General features: G+C 43.3%; 2 protein-coding genes across 2 annotated transcripts in view; both read right to left on the minus strand.

Moving 5' to 3' along the window:
• Positions 1–1,917: 1,917 nt before the first annotated feature.
• On the minus strand, positions 1,918–3,171 carry LOC115624281. Its single transcript, XM_030518939.1, has one exon. It carries the CDS (start codon positions 3,169–3,171, stop codon positions 1,918–1,920), a length of 1,254 nt encoding a protein of 417 aa, XP_030374799.1.
• A 4,104-nt stretch (positions 3,172–7,275) lies between these two features.
• Positions 7,276–27,128, minus strand: part of LOC115633767 (protein prickle) — a 55,018-nt gene continuing 35,165 nt past the window's right edge. The window contains exons 2-8 of the mRNA XM_030531242.1: positions 16,678–17,040; positions 16,374–16,587; positions 12,613–12,726; positions 10,850–10,978; positions 10,561–10,764; positions 9,268–9,808; positions 7,276–9,213 (exon numbers count right to left, since the gene is read on the minus strand). Coding sequence (XP_030387102.1) covers positions 7,901–9,213; positions 9,268–9,808; positions 10,561–10,764; positions 10,850–10,978; positions 12,613–12,726; positions 16,374–16,587; positions 16,678–17,040 — 2,878 coding nt within the window. The 3' untranslated portion in view covers positions 7,276–7,900. The remainder of the gene's footprint in view (positions 9,214–9,267; positions 9,809–10,560; positions 10,765–10,849; positions 10,979–12,612; positions 12,727–16,373; positions 16,588–16,677; positions 17,041–27,128) is intronic.

The raw sequence follows: 27,128 nt of genomic DNA on the forward strand, positions 1-27,128 counted from the left end.
TGCATTTAAATAAATGTCTCCATACCTTCCCAATTTTGAAAAGGAACTAATAAAAGCGTTATTTTAATATAATGCTTTTCTTAACCTCTATCGTTTCGATGGGCAAACTTTAACTTAACTGAGCACTCTAGTTTGCTGATAGCTCACAACAAAGTCATTTGAAAAGAATTTTTGGGAATGCAGTGCATTGCTTATTTTGAAATTGCCAGTCTACTTATATGATGTTTTGGCGAAAATGTGTGCAGAGGAACATTCGTTCATAAACATTTGTAGCCGGCTTTCCCAATAAACACATTACGTGCGCCAGCAATCGTAAATTCATAATGAAATATGAAGGCGAAGCAAGGCAACCAGCCAGCCGGTGGCCAGCAGATAGAGCAGATAGATGTTCAAGGAAAAGCTAGCCAGCGGAACGAGCATAATAAATACGCACAAACACAAATACACACACAAACACACATACACCTCCACATGAGTAGACACACACAAGTCTTGTTGCAAGTTTGTGTCTGGTTTTTGGCAAAAATGTAGCAGTAAAGCAGGCGCTGGCAACGGACTATGGGTATTACTTTTATGATTATTTGTGGTGTTTATTGTGGCGAACCGGCTGCGTTTTAGTGTCGCAGAGCTGCAAAACAAACTTTAACAACTTCCAGCGCCGGTCCTGCCCAGTCTCGCCTCAACACAGACACAGACCGAGAGACTTTGTGCAGCGCAGCGTGCAGCTTTAATTAGATTTTCGCATTAGACGATGACTACAATTTGAGTGCTGCCTGTGACAAGCTAATGATACAATGATACTGACTAGTTGGCATCGGTATGCCGGACACGCCACGCGCGTTCCCCCCAACTATTTATGGGGTTCTGGGGTTGGCCGGACTTACTTACTCGCCCCAAACGTGCGGCAGAGTGCAATAAACACCAGTCCGTAACAGTAACAGTTGCCGGATGGGTGTGTGTGTGTGTGTGTGTGTGGGGACCATCAATAAAGCTTAATTTAATTTGACCGACGCACATTTCTGCACTATCTTTAAGCCAAGACCCACTCACACTTACAAATATATATGTACATGCTTGCAGAATTGGCGGGCTCATTATTATTATTAGTTATGATGATGTATGGCTTATATAAGCATGCGCGTATGTACAAACACATATAAATGTATATACAATTATGTATGTATGTTTGTCTGCATGCGAGGGCCACACCGGCCTGGCAAATATTAATAATTGTTTTTGTTGCTGATACTTGTACATACGCATAGCTTCGTCTACGGAACACGCTAAAAATTAATTAAACGTTTTTTCTTCACTGCCTCATGTGGCGGGCGGGCTCAGCGGAGTTTGGGAATTGTGGGGTCTATGGGGTTTGGGCTCTGGAAGGCTTTTGCTCGGCTATTTCGTGGTTATTTATGCGCTTGCCATTTGCCGTTTTTACAACGCGCGACCAACAACAATGGCGGCTATATTTGTTTCATTTTGTTTTTGCTTTTGTTTTTGTTGCTGCTACTGTTGCCGCTACAGCTGTCTGCTGTTATTGGTGTTGTTGGCATTGGCCATGCATTGGCAATTTATATTTGTATTAATTAATGGGCCAGTAAACAATTGCTGAAAGCTGTGCTATTAGTCCGCATGGGCAGCATGGAAATTCTGGACGGAAGGGTCATAATAAGCTTTGGCATTTGGTATTTGGCTATGCACATAAATTATGCACAATTCGTTGAGTTAATAACATTTTCCGTTATGTGGAAATTGACTTTTGTTATGTCAGACATGCGATGCAGACAACGCAGCTCTGCAGGCGTTATTAAAATTATTTAAAAATACATTTATTTTATACGTATGCTCTAACTAAATTCCTACAAAGTTCATTAACTATGTATATACACGTAGATCGTATTAAAACAGATTTACTCATTAAGCTGCTATATTAGATTGTTGTACACCGACCAACTTTTGTAGAAGCATTTCATCGGCTTTGCGCTGCTGCTCCTTCAAGGCTGTCAGTTCTGAGAGACTCGGCAGAAAGCCCAGCTTCTTGTACTTGGCCAAGGTGCGATCCTGTAGCTGCGGCTGGAAACGCCAGATATTATCGTCCACCACGGGGTCCAGCAGCCAGGTTTTGTTGTCTGGCTCCCTGTAGTGTTGCATCTGGGCGTACTCAATGGGCACAGACTTGGCCGCACAGCTCGCCTCGTTCGTCCAGTGTATGGCAAAGTGATTGTGGAGTCCGACGGCGTAGCGGGTCGAGTGCAGACACTTGGCCGCATCAAAACGATTGCAGTGCAGAGCTGTGCGCTTCACATGTTGCAGCATATAGAAGAAGGAGGGCAGCTGTCTGAAGTATTTCGGTTGATCCGCATAGCGCGGATAGTAGACGTTGCGAAAGCAGAAGCTAACCCAGTCCTGGCAGCTTTCACTCGTGTAGCCCAAGTAGTCGGGCACGGTGCGTGCTAGTGTTACGAGATCCGTCCAGTTCGTCACATTGCCGAGTGGCATGATGACCTCGTCAATGTCGAAGACACCTATATAGTCAAAGCGATACATGTTGCGATAGAAGCAGTCATTGTAGGGTATCATCTCGTTAAGAATGGTATTGAAGTAGTTCGAGGCCATGATATAGTGATGAAAATGAGGTAAATTGGGTTCGCCTCGGCCCAAGGACAGTGGGCGGAGCTCCACAAAGTCTGGACTCTCCTCCATATAATGTTGAAGCACCCGCGATATATTCGCATGCATGGGCGAACTGTAAAATATGACCTTGCTGGTGCCCAGCAGACGCATCAACTCCAGCCACTCAATGAGACGCCAGGACATGTCGTCGTATAAAAAGTCCAGGGCTTTGACGCAGATGGCAAAGCGGAGCGAACGATCTTCTGAAGAAACATTTGGGGCATCTTCCAGTTGCTGGGGCTCATACACTACCTTAAGTAGGTTTGTTGCCTTGTCGCAGGGACCGGAAACCAGTGAGATCATATCGGGTACCTTGCCTTTGGGGACTGCGCACGACATCAGTGTCGGAAAATAGTAGCCTGGGGACCCAGCACCCCATTTCCAAACTACCTTGTGCTCGTGTACTCGCACTATGAGCGGTTTTGTTTGTTCCTTAAACCACATCTGGCAATAGGTCGTAGGATATTCCGTACCTTTGAAACCGCGTTCATTAATCATGGCCAGGAGACGAACTAGTGGCGCCTTAAGCACTGTCTCTCGACAAGTTTCTTGCTCGTGCCACTTGCCAGTAGTCGTTGTGGTACTCAATGTTCTTCGTTAACGGTGCACACTTAAGTTTCACTTGAATCTTCGTCGCATTCAGCATTTCAACCAATGGAACCGATGGAATCTCAGCACGCATTAGTTCCAAGCGTTCTTGCAAGGTCGGGCCTGTACAAGACACATAATCGTACAAATAAGTGAACAATTAAATGTTCAGTACTTACTCCCGCGTCTATCAATTAATAGTTCATCGATGATTACCGCACGCCTTTCATATATATAGCTATTCCGGTTACTAAAACTAGAATATATCAGTAATAGGAGGAAAAACGTTGGCCCAACCATTATGCAGAGGGATCTGTGGAGTTGGCCGATTTTCCTGAACATGATGTGCAAGACTAGCAGTTAAAAGAAATGTGGTATATGAGTTCTTAGAAAGTACTGTTGAGGCTTGGAGGCTGCCTAAAAGTAACCAGTTTAGGTTCTGTTTTTTAACCCCGAATCGAAGGGTATTATAAGTTTTATTGGCTTATCCATCATTGGAAATAGGCTGTTATATCTGTCAGCCTTTTTAAATGTGGTCGCATAAAAATAGTTTTATTGTGCCCTATTATTTCTATTCTATTATTATTTCTGTTAAATTATAGTACTAATAATTATTCATATATATATTTATTTTTATTTATTTTTAATTTAAATGCACTACGAAAAGGTATTCTCGCTTCGACGGGGCCTAATCCAAATATTATTTTGACACTATTTTTGACATTCACGCACATGTTCACATATTTGCTCTCTATTGTGTATTGAATACGTAAATATAGCACTATTACATTATTTTGTAGGCCTAATTTAAATACAGTATTCAGTTAAAAAGAAATATAGGTGAACAATAAGTTATGAGTAACGCAGTTTTGAGGAGCTGCCAACAATTCTTACAACTTTTGCTAAGCTATTACTTTTTCACTTTTTACTCTCGCACAGTAATTGTGTTTGGAGTCTTATAAATATTAACAAAGTATGATTAAAATTAGGGCAAGTTTTCTGTTAGTGACGTTTTAAACGAATGACGTTTGCTAGTGATGTATTAAACTATAACATACGATTCTATCTATCTATTCAGCTGAGCAAATAAATTTGATATTTGGCTTTAGAAATACTAATATGTGTTTTGTATACGTAAGTGGGTGTCAGGGGGTCCCAAATAAAATCTGTATGTATTTTAAACAATGACTATTAATAGCAATACACTGTTTTTTTAAATAAACGATATTTTCTTTGCAGTTTTTGTTACTCACAATAGCGGCATATGTGTGTTTATTTTACGTGAGTTCACACACCAAAGGATCGATCAAAAATGTGTTTTTTTTTAATTTTCTCCATTTTTAAATTGTTATAATTATTATACACATTCTTAATTCTTTATTTAATTCCGTCCTGGGTGGCACAATTATTAGAGGAGGAGGGAGAGACTACTTTATTTTTTTGCATATTTTGAAAGTTGTTTTGAACATACAAGTAATTCCGAAATGATGATCACATATTGGGAACATAAATGGAACACAAACATAAGTGGAAATGGAAGAAATCCTTCATTATTTGCGCCCCTTATATTCCGTTTTAATGTCACATAACGCACCAATAACGAAATGCACAGCACAATACAAATAAACTTCAATGTAATTTGCGTAATAAAAACTCAAGAGCGTATTGAAAATGCCTCGAACAAGTGCAGGCAAAAGCGCAACAAAAACAACAGCAACAAAGGCGGCCGGCACTCAATGTCCTGCAGGCGAAATGTACAACAAAAGTCACCAGGTTTGAGGGTGTTCCAGTGTCTGTCTCTTTGTATGGTGTCTGTCTGTGTGTGTGGCGTTCTTTGCCATGTCTATCTGTGTGTCTATCTGTCTGTCAGTCCGACTAACTGTGCATTGTTGTAGTTGTTGTTACTTGGTAATAACTGCAGTTGCAGGTTTACAATTTGTGCGTGGTTTGGTGTTTGGGGCCATGATAAAAATAAGAGTCGAAAATGCGAATATAAATTTTGCCATATCTGATGTACAGATGTACAGAGACCAGGGGGTGTGCCTGTGCCTGTGTCTGTCTGTGTGTGTGTGTGTGTGTGACAGGATTAACGTAATGGTTGCATTGCATTTACCCGAGCAGCGGAAGCCGTGCAGACCAATCATCAGAAGCATGTACTCGTATGCAAGCGGCAGAGGAAACGGAAATGACATGCAATAAAGCACAAAGCGTCGCACAAAGTGAATGCGAGCGAAAGAGAAAGTTGTCAAGGTGGCTGCTCTGCTGGTGGTGGTGTGTGTGTGTGTGTGTGTGTGTGTGTGTGAGTGTCTGTCTCACTTGCGGATTATGTACAACGAAAGATACCACAGACCCAAAAATCTATCTACTTAAGGCAATGCGTACCAAAAACGATGCCCATGTGTCCAGGCAAACTTTTCCGAAATTACAATTGCAAAACTAGTCTGCAATCTCTCAATGTATGTGCGTATATATGTGTGTGTGTGTGTGTGTGTCTATGTGCCTTTGTGCGAGCGAACGTTAAGTTATTTGGCTTATCAATGCCAGACGCACACAATTCCAAGTCTTATCGCCCAACCGCATCGGTCGCCGTTTTGTGCGCTCACATGCAGGTATCGACGCGCTGGCCATTTTGATTTAATGCTGCCCATTTAGCTGGACTATTATTAAGCGGCCATTAGCAGGCAGCAGGCAGCAGTGCAGGGACAAGTGGGGGCCCTAGTTGTGAGCAGCGCGCAAATTATATGAAGGCGCACGCATTCCATGCGGCAGGCGGCAAAAGATTTGTCAGCCAACCTAGAAAAGCTGCAACTTTCCGGGCAACATTGTTGTTCTGGTTGCTGTCGCTGCTGATTTTGTAGTTGTTGTTGCTGCTGCTGCTACTACTCCATACACGTACATGTGGTGGTGTAACTGCCAATTCTAACTAACTGAAAGTCTGGTTGCTACCTGCATTATTTACTAATTACGCCCTGCAGCAAGTGTTGCATGCATGTGATTGCTTTAACTTCAACGTTCCTTTCCTCTACCCCCTGCCTGCCCCTGCCTGCACCTGCCCCTAGCCAGTCCGCTATCAAGCTGCTGCTGCGACTGCTGCTCTGTCGTTGTTGGCTTCGTGTCGCTGCCATTGCCACCATAATTTGCCATCAACTTATTAGCAACACAAAATGCGCTTGTTTTATTTTCGATTTTAATTTTCATGTTGCTGCCTCTGGTAGTTTTGCATGCATATGCGCATAATTTATATTCATTATCTGATGCATAATTCTAGGTACTACCTGGCCCCATCAACTTGGATTTGCCAGCTGTTTTCCACTCCACCTTATGCCGTTGTCTGAGCATTTGGTCTTCTGCGATTCGTATTTGTATTTGAGCTTAAGGGTGCTCGACGAAGCGTGTGGGCGCAGTTGCTGAGAAGTGGCGAACGTTTACGCCACTTAATCAATATTTACCCAAGAAATTTGAACAAATTCGAAACAAGACCAGGGTCTCGAAGCCCGCCGCACTGCTCTGTTAAGTTGATAATCTTGGGTCGTTTTGTTATTTTTGTTTTGTTTGATTTATGTCAGATGCAAATAATTTAAAGTTATAAGCTGTTGTTGACACCGAACTTAAGGCTATGGGTGGGATGGGCGATGGCTCTAATCTGCCTTCAACTCAATGCTTAAAATAAGAAGTAAGACTTATGCGCTTCGAGAAATACATAACTTTAATACCCAACTTGTTGTAAATTTATTTATTTCATATTGATCGGCAAATGTCTACCCCAAAAGGTCCTCTAAGGCCAGCCTTTCTTTCTTTAAATCGTAAATTTTTTCTAAACCAAATATCAAATATTTTAAACTCCAGAGCCTATCTGTACCTGCTGCCTAATAAATACTTTAAAATTAACAGATAAAACTGATATTGGGAATATTTTGATATATTCGTTGCTTTGGAATTCAAATATTAAGACCCTGCTAAGATTTAAACATCCTATTCACCGATTTCAATCAAATCAAAAATGCAATAAAAATGTATTATATTCCTTTGAACTCTTTATTTATGTTATTTAATTAAGAATACAGCTTACAATTGTACAATTATTGTTAATTTTCTTTAGCCAATCGAATCAATTAAATAGTGTAGGTTTGATATTGTAAATAGTTGTTGCATAGATCTTAGTGGGTATAAATATATATAAATCTGTTCTTAGTCTGCCCGACTTACCCTCGGATATATAAATAAGTAATCGACATCCTATCACTAATTTAATTTAAAACTTATGCATCGTTTATGTGGTACGAGTATAAAAATATAATTAAATTATATTACTTTCACTTTGTAGCTTACTTTCGTAGGGATGTGTATTTGGAACCGTGTTGAGCCCATTGTGGTGGCTCTTATTGTTTCATAGTTGCCTAACCCTTAAAATCAAGTTGAACTTTATTGCTTTGTTGAGTTGACATGGAAGTGGCGTACATTCAAATGCAAATCCAGTGCATCTGGAACCGAAACTGGACAGAGCCGGTTCATTGGCGACTACTTCGTTAGTGTCCATGTCCATGTCCATTGATTTAGCGCCGCCAGCGCCACATTTATAATCGCGCGTTCGCAAGCAATCAACGCTAATTGTGATGCCCTCGAGCAGCTTTGAACAGCATCACGAGATGATGCAGTTTTTGTCCTTGTCACCCAGTTCCGAGGGCTTGCGTTTGCGATCGTACGCCAGGGCGTCGTTGGGAACGTAGCTGACGCGTACGCCGCCATAATGACGACGCTGCGGCAGTTGATACATCATCATGTAGTCCTCGGAGCTTGACGAACTAGAGGAGCACGTCGAGCATACGCTGGAGGCATCATCCTCCTCTGAGTCGCGAGAGTGTTGCTTTGGCGGCTTATGTGCATCGCCCTCGGCCAGCGCACTATGCAGCAGTGAGGGTGGACCTTGGTAGGAGGAGGAGAGCGGCTGAGCGGGTGCATAGGTGTCGGCACGCGTGGTCGAGTGGGAGCGATGGCCGCTGCCACTGCGGTGGTGGCTGGACGACTTGCGTCGTCTGCGTCGGCGTGAGGAATGTCCATGGCCATCGCGCTCACGTGTCTGCCGACTACTGCCCTCAGCATGGCTGCTACCTCCGCCGCCGGCAGTACCAGCGCCATTACCAGAGTAGCTGCGCGATCTTGGTAAGGTGTCTGGAATGCCCTCAAAGCGCACGCCTTTTTTCTTGCCCTCACCACTATTGGCACCGCTCATTGGCGATGACGAGGAGGCGCCGCTCAGTATAGAGACGGGATGTGTGGTTGGTTGATTGGCCGACTGTGTGGACAGAGGGGTGTTGAGGGAACGGTCTCCTGCCGAATGTGTGGGTGAGCCCATTAGTTCGGGCGGTAGAGCAGTGGAGGCCACGGAAAGATTGGGTGTGGGCAGTTCGGGTATTTCGGAGGGTGGTGGCGGTGGTGGCGCATGCATAATGTCCACATACTCGTGCTGTGGAGCAGAGAACTGCTGCGCAGAGGCATGCAGTGGTACTGTGCTCTGTGCTCCTGAAGATGCAGGTATCTGCGAATAGTGCGGCATTTGTTGACCACCAGCAGCCGTCAGTTCGGGCATGCTCGACGTTATGGAGTTCTCTAATTTGGAGACCTGCTGCAATTGTCTTTGCAACTGATAGCTGTGTGTGGCACCCAACGGGGGCTTTGCCGGCCACGCCGCATCCAAATTAAGCGCCATCTCGTTGAAGTTGTAGATACCGTCGCGTTGCAGTTCCATGGGCTTTGGCATCAAATGCGGTTGAAAATCACCCGGTGAGTTGAGCGGAGACATGTTCTGGGAGGTGCTTGAGGCGCGGCCACCGGAGAAGTCCGTAAAGTCGCCAGCACCGTGCTCCGAATCTTTGACGACACCCGCGTCTGAGTCCGATGTTGGGTAACTTTGCTTGGCGTGCTCGAGCAGCGTAAGTTCCGCGCCCAGACCCACTAGACTGCCACCAGGCATGGTTCCGGCACAGGCCTCTTCCTGGCCACTCACACCCGCCGCCAGCTGCTGGCTCTGCAGATGGTACATGGCCTGATTGAAGCTGGCCTGATGCTGTTGCTGCTGCTGTGGCGACATGGGCGGCGAACTGGAGGCGTGGCTGCTAGGTATGCGAGTCTGTGGGCGGACGCGTTGGGTGGGTGGTGTGGGTGTGGTATACATGCCCGTGCCCGAGCTGTCCGACGGCGTCGGTGGTTCCCCTTTGCTGCAAGCTATGGAGCAGTAGATGGCGCCCCGACGAGGTAAAAAGGCGCGACCCAGCAGCGAGCATCGGCAAGTGTTGCACGAGAAGCACTCGTCTGTGGCATGCCAGTGCTGTCCGTCGTGACTCATTTGGCCCTGATCCACGCCAATGGCCTCGCCGCAGTAATCGCAGTACTCGGCGAACATGGCGTCAAAGCAGAGCAGGCAATAGGGCTTACCCTCTCGCATTATGTAACGTTGGCCGCCTAGTTGTTTGTCGCACTCGTGGCAAGCGAAATGATTCATGTGCCAGGCACGTCCTTCGGCTTCGGTGCACTCGTCGGCAAGGATAATCTGCAAAAGAGTGGATGACAAAGTTCGACAAAGTTTTAGAAAAGTGTCCAAATACTAAGACAAAGAGCCAGAGACACATTGAGGAACGTTGCCTGAAAAGTTATTGGTTTGTGCAGAAAGTCCATTTCATGAATTTCGAAATCGTAAATAATATATAAACGTAATTTAAATAAATGATTTATAAGCAAGAAATACTAAACGGGTACTATCTTGAATCGGTTAATGTTTGCATTTCTGTAAGACTTAATAAGATACTTGAGTTTATTTTGGAAATCATATATAATTTTGGAAATAATATATAAACGTAATTTAAATAAATGATTTATAAGCAAGAAATACTATACGGGTATGCTCTTGAATCGGTTAATGTTTGCATTTCTGTAAGACTTAATAAGATACTTGAGTTTATTTTGGAAATCATATATAATTTTGGAAATAATATATAAACGTAATTTAAATAAATGATTTATAAGCAAGAAATACTAAACGGGTATTATCTTGAATCGGTTAATGTTTGCATTTCTGTAAGACTTAATAAGATACTTGAGTTTATTTTGGAAATCATATATAATTTTGGAAATAATATATAAACGTAATTTAAATAAATGATTTATAAGTAAGAAATACTATACGGGTATGCTCTTGAATCGGTTAATGTTTGCATTTCTGTAAGACTTAATAAGATACTTGAGTTTATTTTGGAAAACCAATTTTTGAGCTCTGCATAAACCAGCAATTTAGTCTTCACTCACCTCATCGCAGGCGGAGCAGCGCGGCTTGAGAGTCTCGGCATGGTGTCGACCACAATACATGCGGCCATCGCGATGAAAATAGATGAGATCCACCAGCAACTCGCGACAAATGCAGCACGTAAAGCACGCCGGGTGCCAGGAGGCATTGGGTCCGAGACGTGTGGCAAACACGGCGATGTCGCCAGTAGAAATTAATTCGTCGCACTGAAAGTTGCAAGTACGAGTAGTAGAAGTACGTGTTAGTCTTATTCGGAGCCAATAGGGTTAAGTTAGGCTGGCAACTACTTACACCATCGCATGGACGTGCGCTCATCAGCTGCCGGACGTTGCCACGACCGAGTGCATCCCGCTTGCGTTGCGTGGAGAAGAGGCGCAGCTCCTTGCGCTCCTCATCCGTCAATGAGTGACAGTAACGAACCTGCAATGACAGAAATAACAGTTTTGAGCACCGGTCCGATCATTGCGACAGCAAAATCATATGTTCTGGGCAGCAACTGGGCAGCAGCCACAGCCACAGCCGCAGCCATAGCCACAGAAAATAAAGGTAACAGCTTTAAGTGATTTTTCCAAGAAGCGTGCGTGTGTTCGTGTGAGTGTGTGTGTGTGTGAGTGTGTGTGTGTGTGAGTGCGTTGGCCTGCTTGTTGTTTGGGGCTCGCCTATCCACATCTGCCTGTCTTCAGCTCAGCTCAGCTCCGCTCAAGTGGGGTTGCTGTCATTCCAGAGAGCCAGACATGCCCATGCCCAGCTCTGGCAGTAAAGCAGAAAAAGGCGTGTGGCTGCTGTGGCTGCTGCTGCTGCTAATGCTGCCGGCGGCGGCGGCGGCGGACAGCACAAACGGTAGCCGGACGCTGCCTATCAACACGGCTGCGGCTACGACTGCGGTCAGTCCGTTGGCCAGTCTCGTTTGTGTTGTATGCAAATTTTCTGGCTCTGTTTTTTTTTTAGTTTTTTCTTTTTAGCATACCCTGCCTGTAGTTTACTTGACTCTGTGGTGTACATTTGAATACCCTCTTCCCAATGTATCAAAGGGTATATGCATTACAATTCTCAATTTGTTGTTTACTTCTATGAGGATCTATAGACCGGACTTTCCTTTCCTTTTTTAGCATAGTTTCATAACTCGTTCTTATTTAAAAAAAGTGTTAACTTTTTGCTAGACATAGTATCAACTGGTTGTTGGTAACAAAAATGCAATTGCATTGACAGGTAATTGCTTGGACTAGTATTCAATCTAGCCCCATTTATTAAATAAATTCTACAACCCATATCTGCATACTAACCCTCTTTGAATTTAGTTTGAGCAACATAGGGGCTTCTAAGGTCAGGCTGGCTGTACGATAGAGTGCGCACATTTGGTTTGATTTGACTTTTGCCAGGCTTGGAATTTCGGCATTTTTACAGCGGTTGGGCCAGCCTTCATTGACTGGATTGGATGTTGGTCAGGCAGTGTCTCCTAGAGCTGCCCGATGTTAACTGTTGGCTGCCGGTTCAGTTATCGCTTCACAGCGTCGTTCTCGTTAACATGGCAGCCCCAGTGTTAAAATGGTAACTGATATGTGTGCCTACTCCATATGTAAGTACGAGTATGTATGTGCGCTTGTGGGAATCCGCTTAGCAGTTTTAGTTGCTTGCGTTCTTGATTTTGTTTTTGATTTTTTCCCCACTTTTTTTTTGTGTGGCACTCGTAGTAGTTTTGTGTTTGTGGTTTTTGTGTGCTCAACCAGTTAGTTGCACTTGTTTCTTTGATTAATTAAAAGCTGGTCATGTGGCCATGGCCGTGGTCATGCATATGTGTGGGAAAATACGGCACTGCCGTAATGCCGCCATTGACTTTGAAATGTCATACCCGGGGACAGAGTAAGAGGCAGAGGCAGCGGCAGTGGCAGTGGCAGCGGGGTGTAATTTAAGCCGTCTTTTTGACATTGCGCCGTTCATTCAATCACGATAAAATCGTACACACACACACAGAGACACACATTTAAATAAATGCCACGAAATTGACGTGCCACAACCCGAACCCGAACAATACCCATACCAAGACGCAGACTTACCTCGTTATCATGCGGCGGAAGTTGATGCAGCAATTGTCGCACACGATACTGCTCGCCGGGACTGTTGACGTATGGCACTTTGTCGTCGGGTATCTGTGAGAAATACAAGCGAACCTGCGGGCGATATGCAAAAAAAAGCAAAACATGAAATAAGGAGAATGACATGTACAGTTAGTTGGTATTTTGACATTGTGGAAGTTGCCAAGTTGCAGAGAGCAAGGGGCAAAGGTGATTGCAAACCCACATATGTAACTAAGAAGGTACTCATAGGGGCAAGATTAAAGTCCTTAGGAACAAAGAACATTGAACTGCACTTGCATTTAATTGTGCATCAATACTATTTAATACGAAACGTGTTTAAAAGTTTAATTTTTAATTGATTGAAAGAACTTGTATTTTTTACTTAAACTCCTTCAAAGCTGATCCAAATAAAGCTCTTCAAATAATTATCTTCTCTCTCTTCTTTGATATAATTTGCAAAAACCTCTGTGCAACTTCGGTCTGTGATGTGCGATTAACATTTCTTCCCTGAACAGGCTCTCCATTGCCATAAAATATGTGCCTATTAAATGACTTCACTAAAAAGGTCTCCTAAAAAATTATTTCTAATTGATTGAGAAGACATTGCATTTTTTTGTTAGTAAAAACCTTTTCAAAACTGATCCAAACAAAGCTCTTCAAATAATTATTTGCAAAAACTCTATGGAAGCGCGCGCGCGGTTTGTGATGTGCGATTAAAATTTGTTCCCTGAAATAAAATATGTGCCTTTTGAATGACTTCGCTAAAGTTGCTGCTCTCTGGCGTCATCATCACGCAGAGATCAACCAAAATAACTCTCCCAGATGCCGTGCCTGTCAAATGCCTCCTGCTGCCCAGCAGGTTGCCAGCTTCGTGCCAGGCTCGAATTGAGAATCGGCTGAGGCTGCCAGGTGAACAATGGCACAAGGCGCTGCCGCCAGCTCAGACATAGCATTACTTAGAGAATTTTGTGATTTTATTGTGTAGATTTTCTCTGGGCCAAGTTGAAAGGTGTACAACGTGCGCCTCCAGCCGAAGACGTTGCTTACGTTCTAAGTAGACTTTATTGGCCACGTTTTTAAGTGGCGGAGTGCCGTGAAATTTAAGCAAATGGTTGCAAAGTCATAGCCTGTCTGTCTGTCCGTCTGGCTGGCTATCTTGCTGTCTGCTGCCTGCTGTCGGCGTCTGCTCAACTGACACATGGCTTATGTTGCATCAACGTAAATTGCTGCCACAGCGACAGATATTCAAGCGGACTGTAAATAAATTTTCAATTCTGTTTGTAACGTTGCCAAAAATACATACTCGTACATATGAAGGAAACATGAAAAAATCACGCTATCTGCAAGACACTTGATGGGCAGTGTCAGTTATCTAGGATTAACGGGGGTCATGAAGCAGGCAGGCAGGCAGGCAGGCAGGCACTCATACTATATAGATTGTGGAATTCGTGGCAGGCTTCACTTATGTGATACCGACCATGGGTTAAAGCCTATTTGCTGGTCTTCTCCAATAGTTTTACTGACGGTTGCTGGGCTAGTCAAATGTTTTATGGCTTCCATTTGACAGTCGTGCATAAAAAATGCCAAAAATGTGTTAGCCTGCTTCTGGGCGCTTGCACTGTGCAATGAAGATTGTGAGAGATTTATTTTGCATTGTCGCATATTTTACGCGAATAATTTATGTGGCGTTTACTCCTCTGGGATGTTGCCAGCAGCCTGTAGCCGAAAAATAAAATCGGCACGAAGTTCCACAAAATAATTGAAAAAATGTTTGGGCGAAACGCGAGTTTTTCTTTTTGCTGCTGCTGCCCAATATACGAACACACTCACAATTGAATTGGCTATAAAAGTCAAATTGAAAAATGGCTAACAAGGCGTGCCCCGCAGTTGGTAAATGAAACGTTTAATGCTGCGCCTGGTTGCAGTTGATGTGTAAACTGAGTCGATCTGCATTGGGTTTCATTAGCGGCGGAGCAATCTAATTCGAAATTTGCCGACAGCTAGGTGACAGAGATACGAGTAGACCCTCACTTAATAGCCCCTACACACAGCGAAAAAGATAGACAGGCAGACAGGCAGATGGACAAACGGACAGTCACAAAAAACAGATAGGCAAACAGGCATAAAAACACATTCGAACATTTAGACAGTGCAGTCTGAAGCTACACTCGAAAAAAAGGTGGTAGTTTCTAAAAGGCTGCTTCATCTCTACGATGAGAAGCGATAATAATAGAATAAAAATAATAGAATAAAATTCAATTTTAAAGTCCTACTCAAAATATGAAATAATTTTTATTATTCATTTTCCAAAAAAAAACCAGAGAGAACGCTACAGTCGAGCAAGCCCGACAGTGTAATACCCTGTACCCAGGTAAACTTCCGTCACTGAGTTATATGCGCCCATAGCAGCAGCAAAAAGAGGAAGAAGAAGAGCGAACTTGTTGCTGCAGTTTGTGGGGGTTGTACTGGCGAGGATTTGTTTTGCTAATAACTTTTCTTAGAATACACCGAATTGAATAAAATTTTGAACAACAGTAGACAATTATATATTAATTATGTGTGCAAAGTTTGGTTTAGGTAGCATTTGAAATGTGGACGCTATTGACGAAATTCTGTAGCGGGGGAAGGGGGGGAAAATTAAAAAAAAAACATAAACTCGTCCTTACTCGGACCTAGTAGAATCTGGATGCCAACTTTGGTTATTCTAGCTTTTATAGTTTCTGAGATCCTCGCGTTCATCCAGACGGACGGACAGACGGACAGACGGACGGACATGTCTAGATCGATTTCTCTCGTCATGCTGATCAAGAATATATATACTTTATGGGGTCGGAGATGCTTCCTTCTGTATGTTACATACTTTGCACAAACCTAATATACCCTTTTTACCCTACGGGTACAGGGTATAAAAATTTTATTTGCTAAAACGGAAGCATGGATTTAATTGAGCTCTATTGATAGGAATTGCAATTGAATTTTTCTTTATTCCACGAATTCATTTAAAAATATAAAAGAACGTATAATGGATGAATGCGCACTCTTGACTACAAGCTACATTTTTTTTTCAATTTTTGTTAAAGGTAAGTGTATTATTAACAGAATTATATGCAATTTTGAAATCTGCCGTAAAATATAAAATTACAAGTATAATAATAATCATTTTTTTTATTCATTTTCCATAATTAACACTTTATTTGCACATAAGGAAGCGTGGATTTAAGCTGGATGAAAGCACACTTGTGACTAAAAGTTCAATTTTCTTACTGTCAATTTTGTCTAAAGGTCAGCCCCGCTTTCGTCAAGTGTATTATCGCCTTGAGCTGTGAGTGCGGCGCTTGCCATTATCTGAAGAGCTCGCGAAGAGCGAAGCGATGCAAAGCAACGCTCGACTGATTTATGGCCTCGCCGCGCATATTTATTTACAACAGTTGCTAAAGCAATAGCATAGCATGACCACAGGCCACAAAATGGCAATACGGGGCAGCGGGCCGAGTGACAAAATAACGCACAATAACTCAAGTATCTGTGGCAGAGTGCAGTGCATCGAGACGCGACGCGAACGCGAACGCGCGACACGTTGGCCGGCAACTTATCAGCGAGCAACAAATCTTCGCGGACAGCCACAGAGGCGGCATGCAAGCTAAAACCCTTGGAGTCATATTGCAAATACTGGTTGCATATTAGCCCAGGAAATGGAGCAATATCGAGTTGCTAGCACCATTGACAGCGACAACACTCACCTGATCGGGTCGCAGTCCGGGCGGCACCCAGGTATATTCCTCCAGAGCGCAGCCGCTGTCATCGTCCGAGTGCGACTGACGCTGCATGTCCATGTGCGGTCCGGCGAGGAAGGGCGCATGCGCCGACGACGGATGATGCAGCAGCGATGGTGGCGACGGCGTCGATAGCGCCGGCGAAAGCTGATGCTGATGTTGGTGCTGATGCTGATGTGGACTCTGATGTGGATGTGCATGCTGATGTTGATGATGAGGCGGCGGCTGCTGCTGCTGTTGATGCTGTTGATGCTGCTGATGCGGTGGCAGCGGCAGTGGTTGCTGTTTCAGCGACGAATTGGAGTACTTGGAGTTGGAGGAGCTGGCTGAGGCAGCGGGCGAGTATTGGGCGGCTGCGGCAGGCGGCAGCTGCTGGTGATGCGGCGGCAAGTATTGCTGATGCCGTTGCAGTGGCAGCGGCGATGTGGGCAACATGCCCGCATTTTGAGACGCGTACAGAGCGCTCGCAGATGTGCTGCTGGGCAGGCCAAGACTGCCGCTGGCCGTTCGCAGACCAGCGCCCAATGGCGGTGGCGGCAGACCGGATCCATGTGCACTCGGCGAGAAGTGGCGCGGTAGAGTCGGGATCTTCTGCAGATAGGAGATCTGCGTCAGCGGCGTGCGGCTGATGGGCCTGCAGGTGAAAAAGAACAAGAACGAAAGGCACTGCGTTAGAATATGTGGCTAAGAGTGGTGCAAGCCGGCGTGGCTAATCGAAAGTTAATTAAAATGAGCCTGGCACTGCGTGGCAGGTTAAAAGGTGTTGAGCATGGGAAACGGCTGGGGCTGTAACTGAAAACCAACAATTTTAATGTAATAAAAACCGCATATAATATTTTTTATCATGCGCTTGTAATTTGTTGGATTTATGCGGTTTTGCACTTCCTATTTTTATTTAATTTCGTTTTCTGGTCGCTTTGTCTGTGTTGTCGGATCTCTTTGGACAAGCTGTCAATTCTAGTTGTTTTTCATTTTCATGCGTTTGTATGCGATTCGAAAACCCACTAAAAAAAAAAAAGTCAACAGGGCTTTGTTACTTTTTTCTGTTGACGTCAAAATGAAAATATGCGCTTCACAGCATTTGCACAAACAAATCGACAGTTCATGTTTATGTTGCTTTTGTTCTTGTTGTAGTTGTTGTTGTTTGCCTGATATATGTTTTTTGTTGGTTGCGTGTATGCCCAGCCCTTGAGCTGTTGTTGTCGCTGTCGCTGTCCCTGTTGTCATTTGCCGCGCTGTTGTTGTAGACTGACATTGTTATCCTTGCTGCTTGCAATGCCCTTCAAAGCTTTCTATACGGCTAGTTAGTTGACATAACGAGTTTGGCATCAGAACATAGCTTAGAGAGACTTAATTAAGCGATTTGGGAGATTAGATGGTATAATAGAGGTACTGTGGCTCTGCGTTTTGAAGGAAACACTTTGAAAAACAGCTCCACGAAAGTTGAGTTCCTCTACGAGTCATTAAATTGCAAAACAAATTATATTTTGAAATGATTTTGGACTGCATAACTAAGAAGCTTGACGAGGCTACTAGAAATGAAGTACAATTACTGATTTGCAATTTTATTTTTTTTGAGATTCCTAGTTTGATGACGACCTTTTATAAGCTCTGCAAAGTATTTAAAAGTATTTATAAGAATTTCCCTTGGGTTTGTTTATAAGCCACAATACTCGTAGGTCGGTTTAGTCTAAAAGAAGCCAGTGTTCCAGCAGCTTGTTTTAAAAGTCAGAGGTGTGTTTAAAAATCCTGCTGAGTTTCAGACCAATTTCAAACAAATCTGTTATCGGTTTATTAGCAACCTTCGAGTTGTGAACGCTTTGGAGAACATTTTATAGGGAACCTCCCTCCCTCGTTGCCTCAACTTGTTCCGCACTATTCCACACAAAAACAGTAGCATTTGCCATTAAGCTTAAAAGCGGCAAATGATTGCCACAATCATTTCATTCTACATACTCGCTTGATTTGTTCAAACAAGTTCTCAATCAAATCCAAATGCAATCATAGATTTCAATTGTAGCGCATTTGAGGCTTGTGGCCCAACAACCACGTAGCCGTGCAGCCCCAGAGCCACAGTGCCACAGAGCCAGCCACCAGCGCCACTTCATGCCAGTTTTTGTTGTTGTCGCTATCAAAGGATAACTGTGCATTGTCTGCGCATATGTAACTGTAACTCCAACCACCGATCTGTCTATAACTCTGTCTTTCAGCGTGAGTGTGAGTCTGAGTCTGAGTCTGTGTGTGTGTGTCTGTGTGTGTGTGTTTGTGGGCGTAACCGGCTGGCTGTGTGAATGCGGATGCGGGCGTTTTATCAAAACAATGTGGCCGCCCTTTTGTTGTTTTTGTAAGCTCGCCGAAACGAACTTTATTTTTTATTTCAATTTTCGTTTTTGTTCTCATCCGCTTTAACGATTGCAATTTCTGTTTCTAGCTCGCTGGCTGCCATCCTGATGTGTCAATATTGTGCGAAGCGGTTTCTGCGGTTTCCCAGCAATTAATTGCGCAGATTTTGGCCTTTCTGGTTGAAGGCAAAAACATTCCCATTGTTTTATGGCAAGTACATAATATTCCTATTTGAATACATGTACTTGTACATACAAGTATGTATGTACTCGTATTGCGGCAAAAGTTAAGTACAAAACGCTGTAGATGACAAAAATGCGTGGCGTGCCGCTACGTGAGTGTGTAAGCGGGGTAAACGGGGTAAAGCGGCTAAATGTGCAGCGTTCGCAGACGCCGATGCACGTGCAACACCGAGAGCGCAGCTGGAGATCCGAGCGAGCGAGTCGGATCGAGACAGAGGCGGTGCAGCCTAAAAGTGTTGGCTGCTGTCAAATCAGTCGCATTGGAACTCAAATTACAAGCCAAACAGAAACGGCAGGCTGGCTGGCAGACCGGCTCCAACTGTTCAATAGTTGATATTACAACAACAGACGGTAAATGAAAAGCAAACCAAATGGTGCTGGGAAAACTGTGCCTAAGCAAAAATTTCATTGCATTTGAGTGCAGCTATGGAAATGAAAATGGAAATGGGAGCATGCCCCGAACGAGGAGGCGAGATCCCATTCCCCGTCACAGTCTCTTGAATTTATTGTGCGGTTGTGTATTGCCGACCAGTTACAACAACAGTAACAACAACAATAACAACAACTGCGACCAGCATGCATTTGCTTTAAATTTGCTCTTTTTGTACTATTTATTGTAGTTTTTTATTCAATTTATATCTATGGCGTTTTTTGTAATTTACAAATTTATTGTTGACTGCAACGAATTGGCGCGACTTTTGTGCGACTCTTGCGTAAAATTGCTGGGCGGTTGGCTGGCTGGTTTGCTGGATGGCTGGTTGGTTGGCTGGTCGGTTGCTTGTACGAGTATAGTATTGTGGCAAGTTTCAATTTGGTTTAGTGCAGATTTGCGTGCCATGTTGCGGCTTTATTAAGCCATTAAAGCGTTGCAAATTGCACTTGGATACGTAGGCTAGAAAGTGAGGCCCATAGGGGTGCCATCTCCCATCTCCCATCTGCCATGCAATTTCAATTTCAACAGTGCTGGTGGCCAGACATGATGTGCATGCTATTCCCTTTTGAGCTTCCTGTCTTGGCAACAATGTTGCACAACTTGTTGCTGGCCTGTGTGTTCTAATTTGTTGCGCCGCGCAACACAATGAATGCAGCAGCAACAAGAAAAATAATAATAATAAACAGCCGCTTTAATGACCACAGAAGGAAACTTGTAATTTCGCTCGCAGCCGTAATCGAAGCACCCTGGGTCATGCCATAAAAACGCGCCATTTCTCCGCTCTGTCTTTGAGCCTGCGGGCAGCTGTTGCCAATATTTGTTTAGTAGCAGATGATGGGGGTCACTCAGCAGCTCATTGAACCTATAGTAAGTCCAAACTGGTTTTGTGAGGCAAACAAATTCGCTTGATTTATCTATGATGCGCTGATACTCGTACTTTGGTCTGGACAGGGGCTGCAGCCCTTTTCCATTTTGTCTCAGCCACATCAAAACTGGTTCAAACAATTTGCTGCAGCTGTCTTGACCCGGGCGGCGAGAAAAAGGCACAAGCAGCGATCCCAAGCTCAGTCAAGTATGTAAAGTAAAGTCAAGTCGCTTCAAGTTCCATCAACCTAAGCAGTTGTCGCTGGGCTACTCTTTACCACCATTATGCTTTCAACCTGACTTCAAGCCGATCGACGCCGCCGACTGCGATACTCGTAAGTGGTGTGGAAGATACTATATTTAGCATGGCTTATCTGCCGGCTGACATCTAAATGAATGATCATTATGTAGCAGCGCGTTGACAAATTGCAAACCATTTTAAGCCAGCAAGAATTACCGAACTACTGGCCAGTTCCCTCTGAGAGCTGAGATTCATTTACAATGGTCTTAACACTTGGCGCATTGTGTGGTTTTCTAAGCAATTTTTGCTGCGCACTTGAGGTCGCTAGAAATTTAGGTTAATGCGAGGCAGCGCCATGCTTGTAGAAAGTACGAGTATGGCCAACAGCAATTCATTAGTCTGACAATTGCTAACAATTCATCTACCTCGCCCTACAATTGCGGCAGGTGGCCCGTAAACTGTCTTGGAATTCTACCAACGAGACTAGTTGTGAAAGTTTTATGAAGTCTCATTGCGGCGTAGCAACAATTATTGCTTCAGTTCCTGCATCCCTGCTCCTCTCAATTCTTGTTTGCACCTTAGTTGCTGCTCCTGCTCCATCTCCACCCGCTTTTATTGTTTTACAGCTGCAGTAAGAAAAACTTTAACGTCCTTTTGTCAAAGACTAGAAAATACAGTTACTTTTCTTACTCAAACGAGAGGTTTTCAATTCTTGTTTTATACTATTTTATGTTACTTAGCGGGTGGTCTTCGTTTTCATTTCATGCTTTCATGCCTTTCAATTCAATTGCTAAGTTTATGTGACTACGCATAATTGTACCCTACACCAAACATTTAAGAGGTATGCTGTTTCATGAGCTACTGCAAGCACGGTTTGGAATTGTACATAGAGATTAGTTTTGAACAGGCAGTGATATTGCTTCGAGATGTCCGTCATCAAGCTTTTATAGAAAAAGAAGGTTTAGAAAAGTTGTTGTAATAAGGTTGTCTTTGATCTTTCCTCAACATCTCCTATCTCTTGCAGTAAACGTGTTCAGAAGTTCAAAACTATGAGATTTGTTATGACATATTTTGTCTGAGTGTACCTGGGGATGCAACAAGAGGAATATACACACATACGAGTACATATACAGGCATCTCCTACGTGGCGTTGCCCGAGGGTCAAAACTTTATTAAAACCCGCAAAGCTCACTAGTACGATTGTCATAAACGATTTTTGAATTGTCAATAAAAATTGTACAGCAAGCTGTAAACTTTATGGCAACAACACACACGTGCAGCACAAAGCTGGTGGCCGACCAGTGGACTGGTCCGTTTGGGTGGCAGCTCCAGACCTCTAGCTGCTACTCGCCCACTCCCACTTCCACTCCCAGTTGTCGTATTTGTTTGCCAGCTCGTGCTGCATTGTTGTTGTTGCTGCTGTTGCTGGGGCCCTAACTGCGCTGTCTGCCTTGTCAACATGACATTTTGCGTGTTGACATTTTTATTGACTTTGGCATGTATGGCAGGGAAAAAATGTTCTGATATTTTTTTGCTGTTGTTGCTTGGAGCAGAGAGTTGATTAAGAATGTCTGCTATGTAGTGGTTGTTGGCCTGTCGATTCTGGAGACAGTCCCAGAGCCAGCTGTGTGGTCCCGACACAATTATTACGCATACGCTAAGTGTCACGAACACGCTCGCAAATCAATTAAGCGTTTAACTGTAACTGAACGAACGGCTTTTGTCGTTGCTGTTGACTTTTCTGTGCTGAGTTTAGAAAGTCACATAAGTAAAATAATTGCATAATTTGTCAGACAGCACAATTTTCACACCGAGCGCGAATTGCCGGCGAGTTGCAAGTTGCAAGTTGCGGCGCCTGTTGATGTGGAAGGTGTCTGTTGCATGGAACGACATGAGAACAAATTGTTTGCTTATCATTCGGTAACAAAGCTGACCAATTAATGTTGACACTAGGCAACAGCAAACAGCAAACAACGAACAACAAACACCGTCGCCTCGGCGCAGGCGGCAAAAATGTTGCTGCAACATTGCTGTTGCTATCGCTGAGGCTGCTCTGCTAACGGCACAGCAATGCATTTCTTGTGAGCGTGCAAATTTTCACAGCTGTGGCTAAAGCGGCAACAGAAACAGAAACAGCAACAGCAACAACAACACCCAACAACAGCACCAAACTATGCCAGTAATTTGCCAACTGAAATTGTGTGTGTTGGTGTGTGTTTGTGTGTGTTGGTGTGTGTTGGTGTGTGTTGTGTGTGTGTGCTGCTGCATGTTGCCGGTTGCATGAGCGGCAACATCGAAGCAGCAAAGGCCAACAAACACTTCAAATGTCTGCCAACTTGAAAGACCCGCTCTCAAGTGCATACATCCATGAGCCCAAGAGTATTCATTGGAAACAAAAGCAGGTTTGCCGCTCGGCACTGCTCAATGTCGTCATTGTTGTTGCTGTTGTTGTAGTTGTTATTGTTGCTGCTGCTGATGCTGTCATTGAAACTGCTGCTGTAGCTGAGTTGCTCGAAAAATGCACAGAAACTTTTTAGTGGGCAAAGAAAAGTTGCATCATGAATGCAAATTTCGCGCGCGCTAAATACTGCCTGATGCAACAACGGCCTCAGTTGGTCATCTGGTAATTGATTCAGTCAGCGCGCTCCACTCCTGCCTCTGGGCCGAGCACTAATTAATTTCTAACGCGCTGTAAATTCATCAAAATTGAGGCAACACATGCGTTTCGAGTCACTTATGCAGTGCTTATCACGATGCCCGCTCTCTATATTTATTCTGCTATATACTCGTACATACATAGTATGTATGTATCTATTTGGATCGACTGCGTGTGGCAACTTTTCCAAGCCGCGGCCCCAGGCTATGTTTACGCTTCAGTGTTGGGCCCACGTTGTCTCTCCCGTCTACGAACGTGTTTCTGCCTGTCTCGCATTTTTTAATTGAGGCTGTCTTCTGCTTTTGCTCATTTTGTTGCCATTGCTGTCGTTCTAGTGGTTTCTGTTTAGTTGTTGTCTTGCTGCTATGAGTTATGTGGCTGCCTCGATTTTCATATGCTCGTATTAATGTTTCCTCGTTCTGGTGATTATGTTTAATTTTGTTTTCGACTCCAACAACTTTGCATACTCATGTCCGTTACCTGCTAGTTTTCTGTCCGTGCTGCGGTTAGTTTTCATTAAATAAATTGATGCCTGCCATTGATTGATTTTTGGCAATACGAGTATGTACAAAGTAATTGAGGCTCTGCTGCTGCGCTGGGCTGTGTAAACAAAATGTCTGAAGCCACTTGAACTCTTACGAGTATAGGAAAAACCTTGATTTCTTCTTCTTTTTTTGCTTATAAAGATATATTAAGTCTAAACAAATGTGTTTGCGTATTAAATTGTAAATGTTAGGCATAAAATTCATTGCTTGAATGATGGACTTCAGTAAAAGAATTATTAAACAATGGTTGGTCGTTTGGAATATATGAGCAGAGGAATTACTTAGAGATACAAGAATAGCTGCTTATTATTATTAATCAGAAATTCTAGCTTTAGTTGTTGTACAAACTGCGCTACAATAGTAGTATTTAAATGCAAGCATTGAAGTCCGCAAGAAAAGCATCCCACATAGTTCCCAAGAATTTCATGGTACAAACAAATTTCGTTTTAAACTAGAAAAACTTGCTCTCTAACATACGCAGAATTGTCGGGATAATACGACCACGAAAAAGTTGATAAAACAAACATGGCAGGTATCCTAACTCTCCAACGAAAAATCGACAAATAATTGAAGAAATATTCAAGAAAAAGTGTGTTTACACAGATTTGAAAATTCAATTAAATACCTCCCACTTGAGCTGATAATTAGGTGTTTTAATCACATTATGCATAAGCCAATGAGACCGCCTGCTGATTCAGTTTTGTTTGAGGAATCGGTCGGGTAATGCTCATTGATAGCTGCCCGTATTAATGACACGTCCAGACGCTAAACATGTCCACCCCAGCAAGAGCAAACTTGATTTATGTGCCCCGCTGCCTGGCGTTTGCATTTCAACAAACTGTTCACAAATTAACCGTAATAGTTTGCAGGCAGCAGCAGCAGCAACAGCCTTGCCCCGCCTCCCTTTCTTCTTTCCAAGTGCAGGTTGCACATTTTGATTTATGGCCAAGTGAAATTCGAATCTAATTTCTTTTCCATTAACAAAATTATAGTCGAACGGTGGCCTACGCAGAGTCGGAGCTGCTGTTGTTGTTGCAGCAAAGCCTGCAACATGCAGTGCGACATCAAATCGACTTTGAACTCCAGCGGCGCTGATGCCGATGGAACCGCAACCGTTTGGCAACTTGCTGCCTGTTGTTGCTGTTGTTACTGGGATGGCTGTGGTGGGATGGTGCAGGTAGTGGGGCAGGCTTCCCAAGTATCTACATGACACACAGCAAATGCTGAACTTCAAAATTGTGGCAGTAGATTTGGCAAATGTTGACAAAGCGAACGGTACTGCGGTTCTGTGTCTTGTTCGATCTGCAATTGCCCGCCAACGAGTAACTGTACAAGTCGCTGGTACTTTTAATAACATGGCGGCCTAACATTGCAAATAATTAGCAACTAATTGCATTTTACGAGTATGAGTGCAGGAGACAGTTAATGGACATGCATGTGGCTTCAGAGGCTGGTGCCAGCTCCATTGGCAGGCATTGAAAAAGGGTTATGAATTGGCTTGCCATTAGCTTTCTAGAAACGGAAGTGAGCAGACCAATTTATGATTCCGTGAGTCCATTTGACATTTTACAACCTCGATTTATCCATCACGTAATCTGTGCTGTGGTTGGCTTAATCAGCTACTTACCTATAAAGAGCAGATAGCAAGCGACGAACAATCGTTAACAAAAAGGCCAAGCAGGCGGTGATAATGCGCTTAGCTTTGCGAACGCCGCCTCCTAACGCCTATAGGAAAATCGCCGCCTGGCAGAAAACTGCAACGCCACAAACCAACAACAACACTAACAACAACACCAACAACAATTCAAAGCAACTGCAACAAGTTCAACCACTAACGAGTGAGGAATGCAAAAAAGTGCTAATGCCACAGATCGCCAGAGCCGTATGCCAGAGCCAAAGTAAATGGCTCGCTCACTGGCATGCTGGCAATTTAAATGCAAAAGCCGCTTCGACAGACGCGACAGACGGCCGCGACAGACGCGACGGTCGCTCCAAAGTGAAGCTGTCAATGAAATTACGCTCGCCCGGCCTCTTGAATGTATTTTTCCCCCATTTTCTTTAGTCTCTGCTGTTGGCATGCATTGCATATCAGCTGGCTTATAAATTTATAGCCATGCATGTTGGCTGTTGTGTGTGTGTCTCTGTGTGTGTGTGTGACTGTGTGCGTGCTTGGCGTTGAGTGTGCGTAAAAAGCGTTAAATGTTTAATTAATTAGTGAGAAATGCATTAAGTGATTTGTAGTCTTTTAATTTGCGGCTATAAATTGCTGAGGAATTTCTGGGCAACACACAAGAGCCAAACCAAAACATGCCAAAGCCCTCGCCCGTCATTCAAATGTCAACTTTACGAAACGAAACACATATCTACAGAACAAAAGATGAAGGCATTTCGGATATTTTGACTCGATCTGCCTTTCAAACGCACACAATACTTACAGATGCTGTAGGACTTTATAAGAGAGCGTGATTGTTATATGCTAAATAATTCGTGAGCTCGTGAATTTTGTGAGGGAGGGAGAGATTTCAACTCACAACCTCTGAAAACATAATATAATTAGTGTATCTAGAACACCGCCATTGAAATATAGAGAGATTCCTATTGTATTGGAATTAGCTTAAAGGCCTCCCCTAACCAGATGGGGGATTTGCTTTCTTTTTCATTTAAAAATCTAATTAGTATAATAATTACATATTTATATAATAAACACACATTTAAATGCAGAAATATGTTTGTTAAATTGAAAGATTGCATCCCTAATTCCAAATTATTTTCATAAAACTGACAAAATTCAAAAATGTAACTGCTTTTAAAGCGAAATATTAAGTTGGATGTAGAAACGGATTGCATAAAAGTATATCCACTTTGCTCTGCAATTTAGGAACTGTCTTCCCTGAGTTAAGAAAATCTTTCTCAATGAATGTTCTTGCATTTTTCATCGATCTGTAGAATTTGAACCGTTTGTATATTGCATTATAAAATTCTAATTCTCCAGTTGTTTTTCTGGTATTTTTTGTTACAAATACGAACTGTGAGTGATTAAATTGTAAGCGCTTAATGGATTGTACTAAAACAATGCTACAACTACAAAATAATAAAAAGAATCTGTTCGAAATATGTGGATGTTGTTAATTAGTATTGAGATATCAATATACTTGTAAGTTATATGTACATAAGCGACATTTATTAAGGACATTGTACGGCTTAAGCGGGTGATTTGCCAGTTTGAAAAAAGCAAAAATTAAAATATACTACTTATATGATGGATATAAGGATACTTGACATATTATTCGCTTGAGGTGTGAGTGCATTGTCAATCGTGCCCAATATGTGGAGCTACTCCTAAGAATATTATGTTAATGATATAAATGCAGAACTATTCAAGCAAGACCTAACACTCT

The sequence above is a fragment of the Scaptodrosophila lebanonensis genome, unplaced genomic scaffold (assembly GCF_003285725.1).
Source record: "Scaptodrosophila lebanonensis strain 11010-0011.00,11010-0021.00 unplaced genomic scaffold, SlebRS2 tig00000001-arrow-pilon, whole genome shotgun sequence".
Classification (NCBI taxonomy): Eukaryota; Metazoa; Arthropoda; class Insecta; order Diptera; family Drosophilidae; genus Scaptodrosophila; species Scaptodrosophila lebanonensis.

Coding starts and splice junctions, on each gene's coding strand:
- LOC115624281 (XM_030518939.1), bottom strand. CDS start 3,171: ATGATTAATGAACGCGGTTTCAAAGGTACGGAATATCCTACGACCTAT.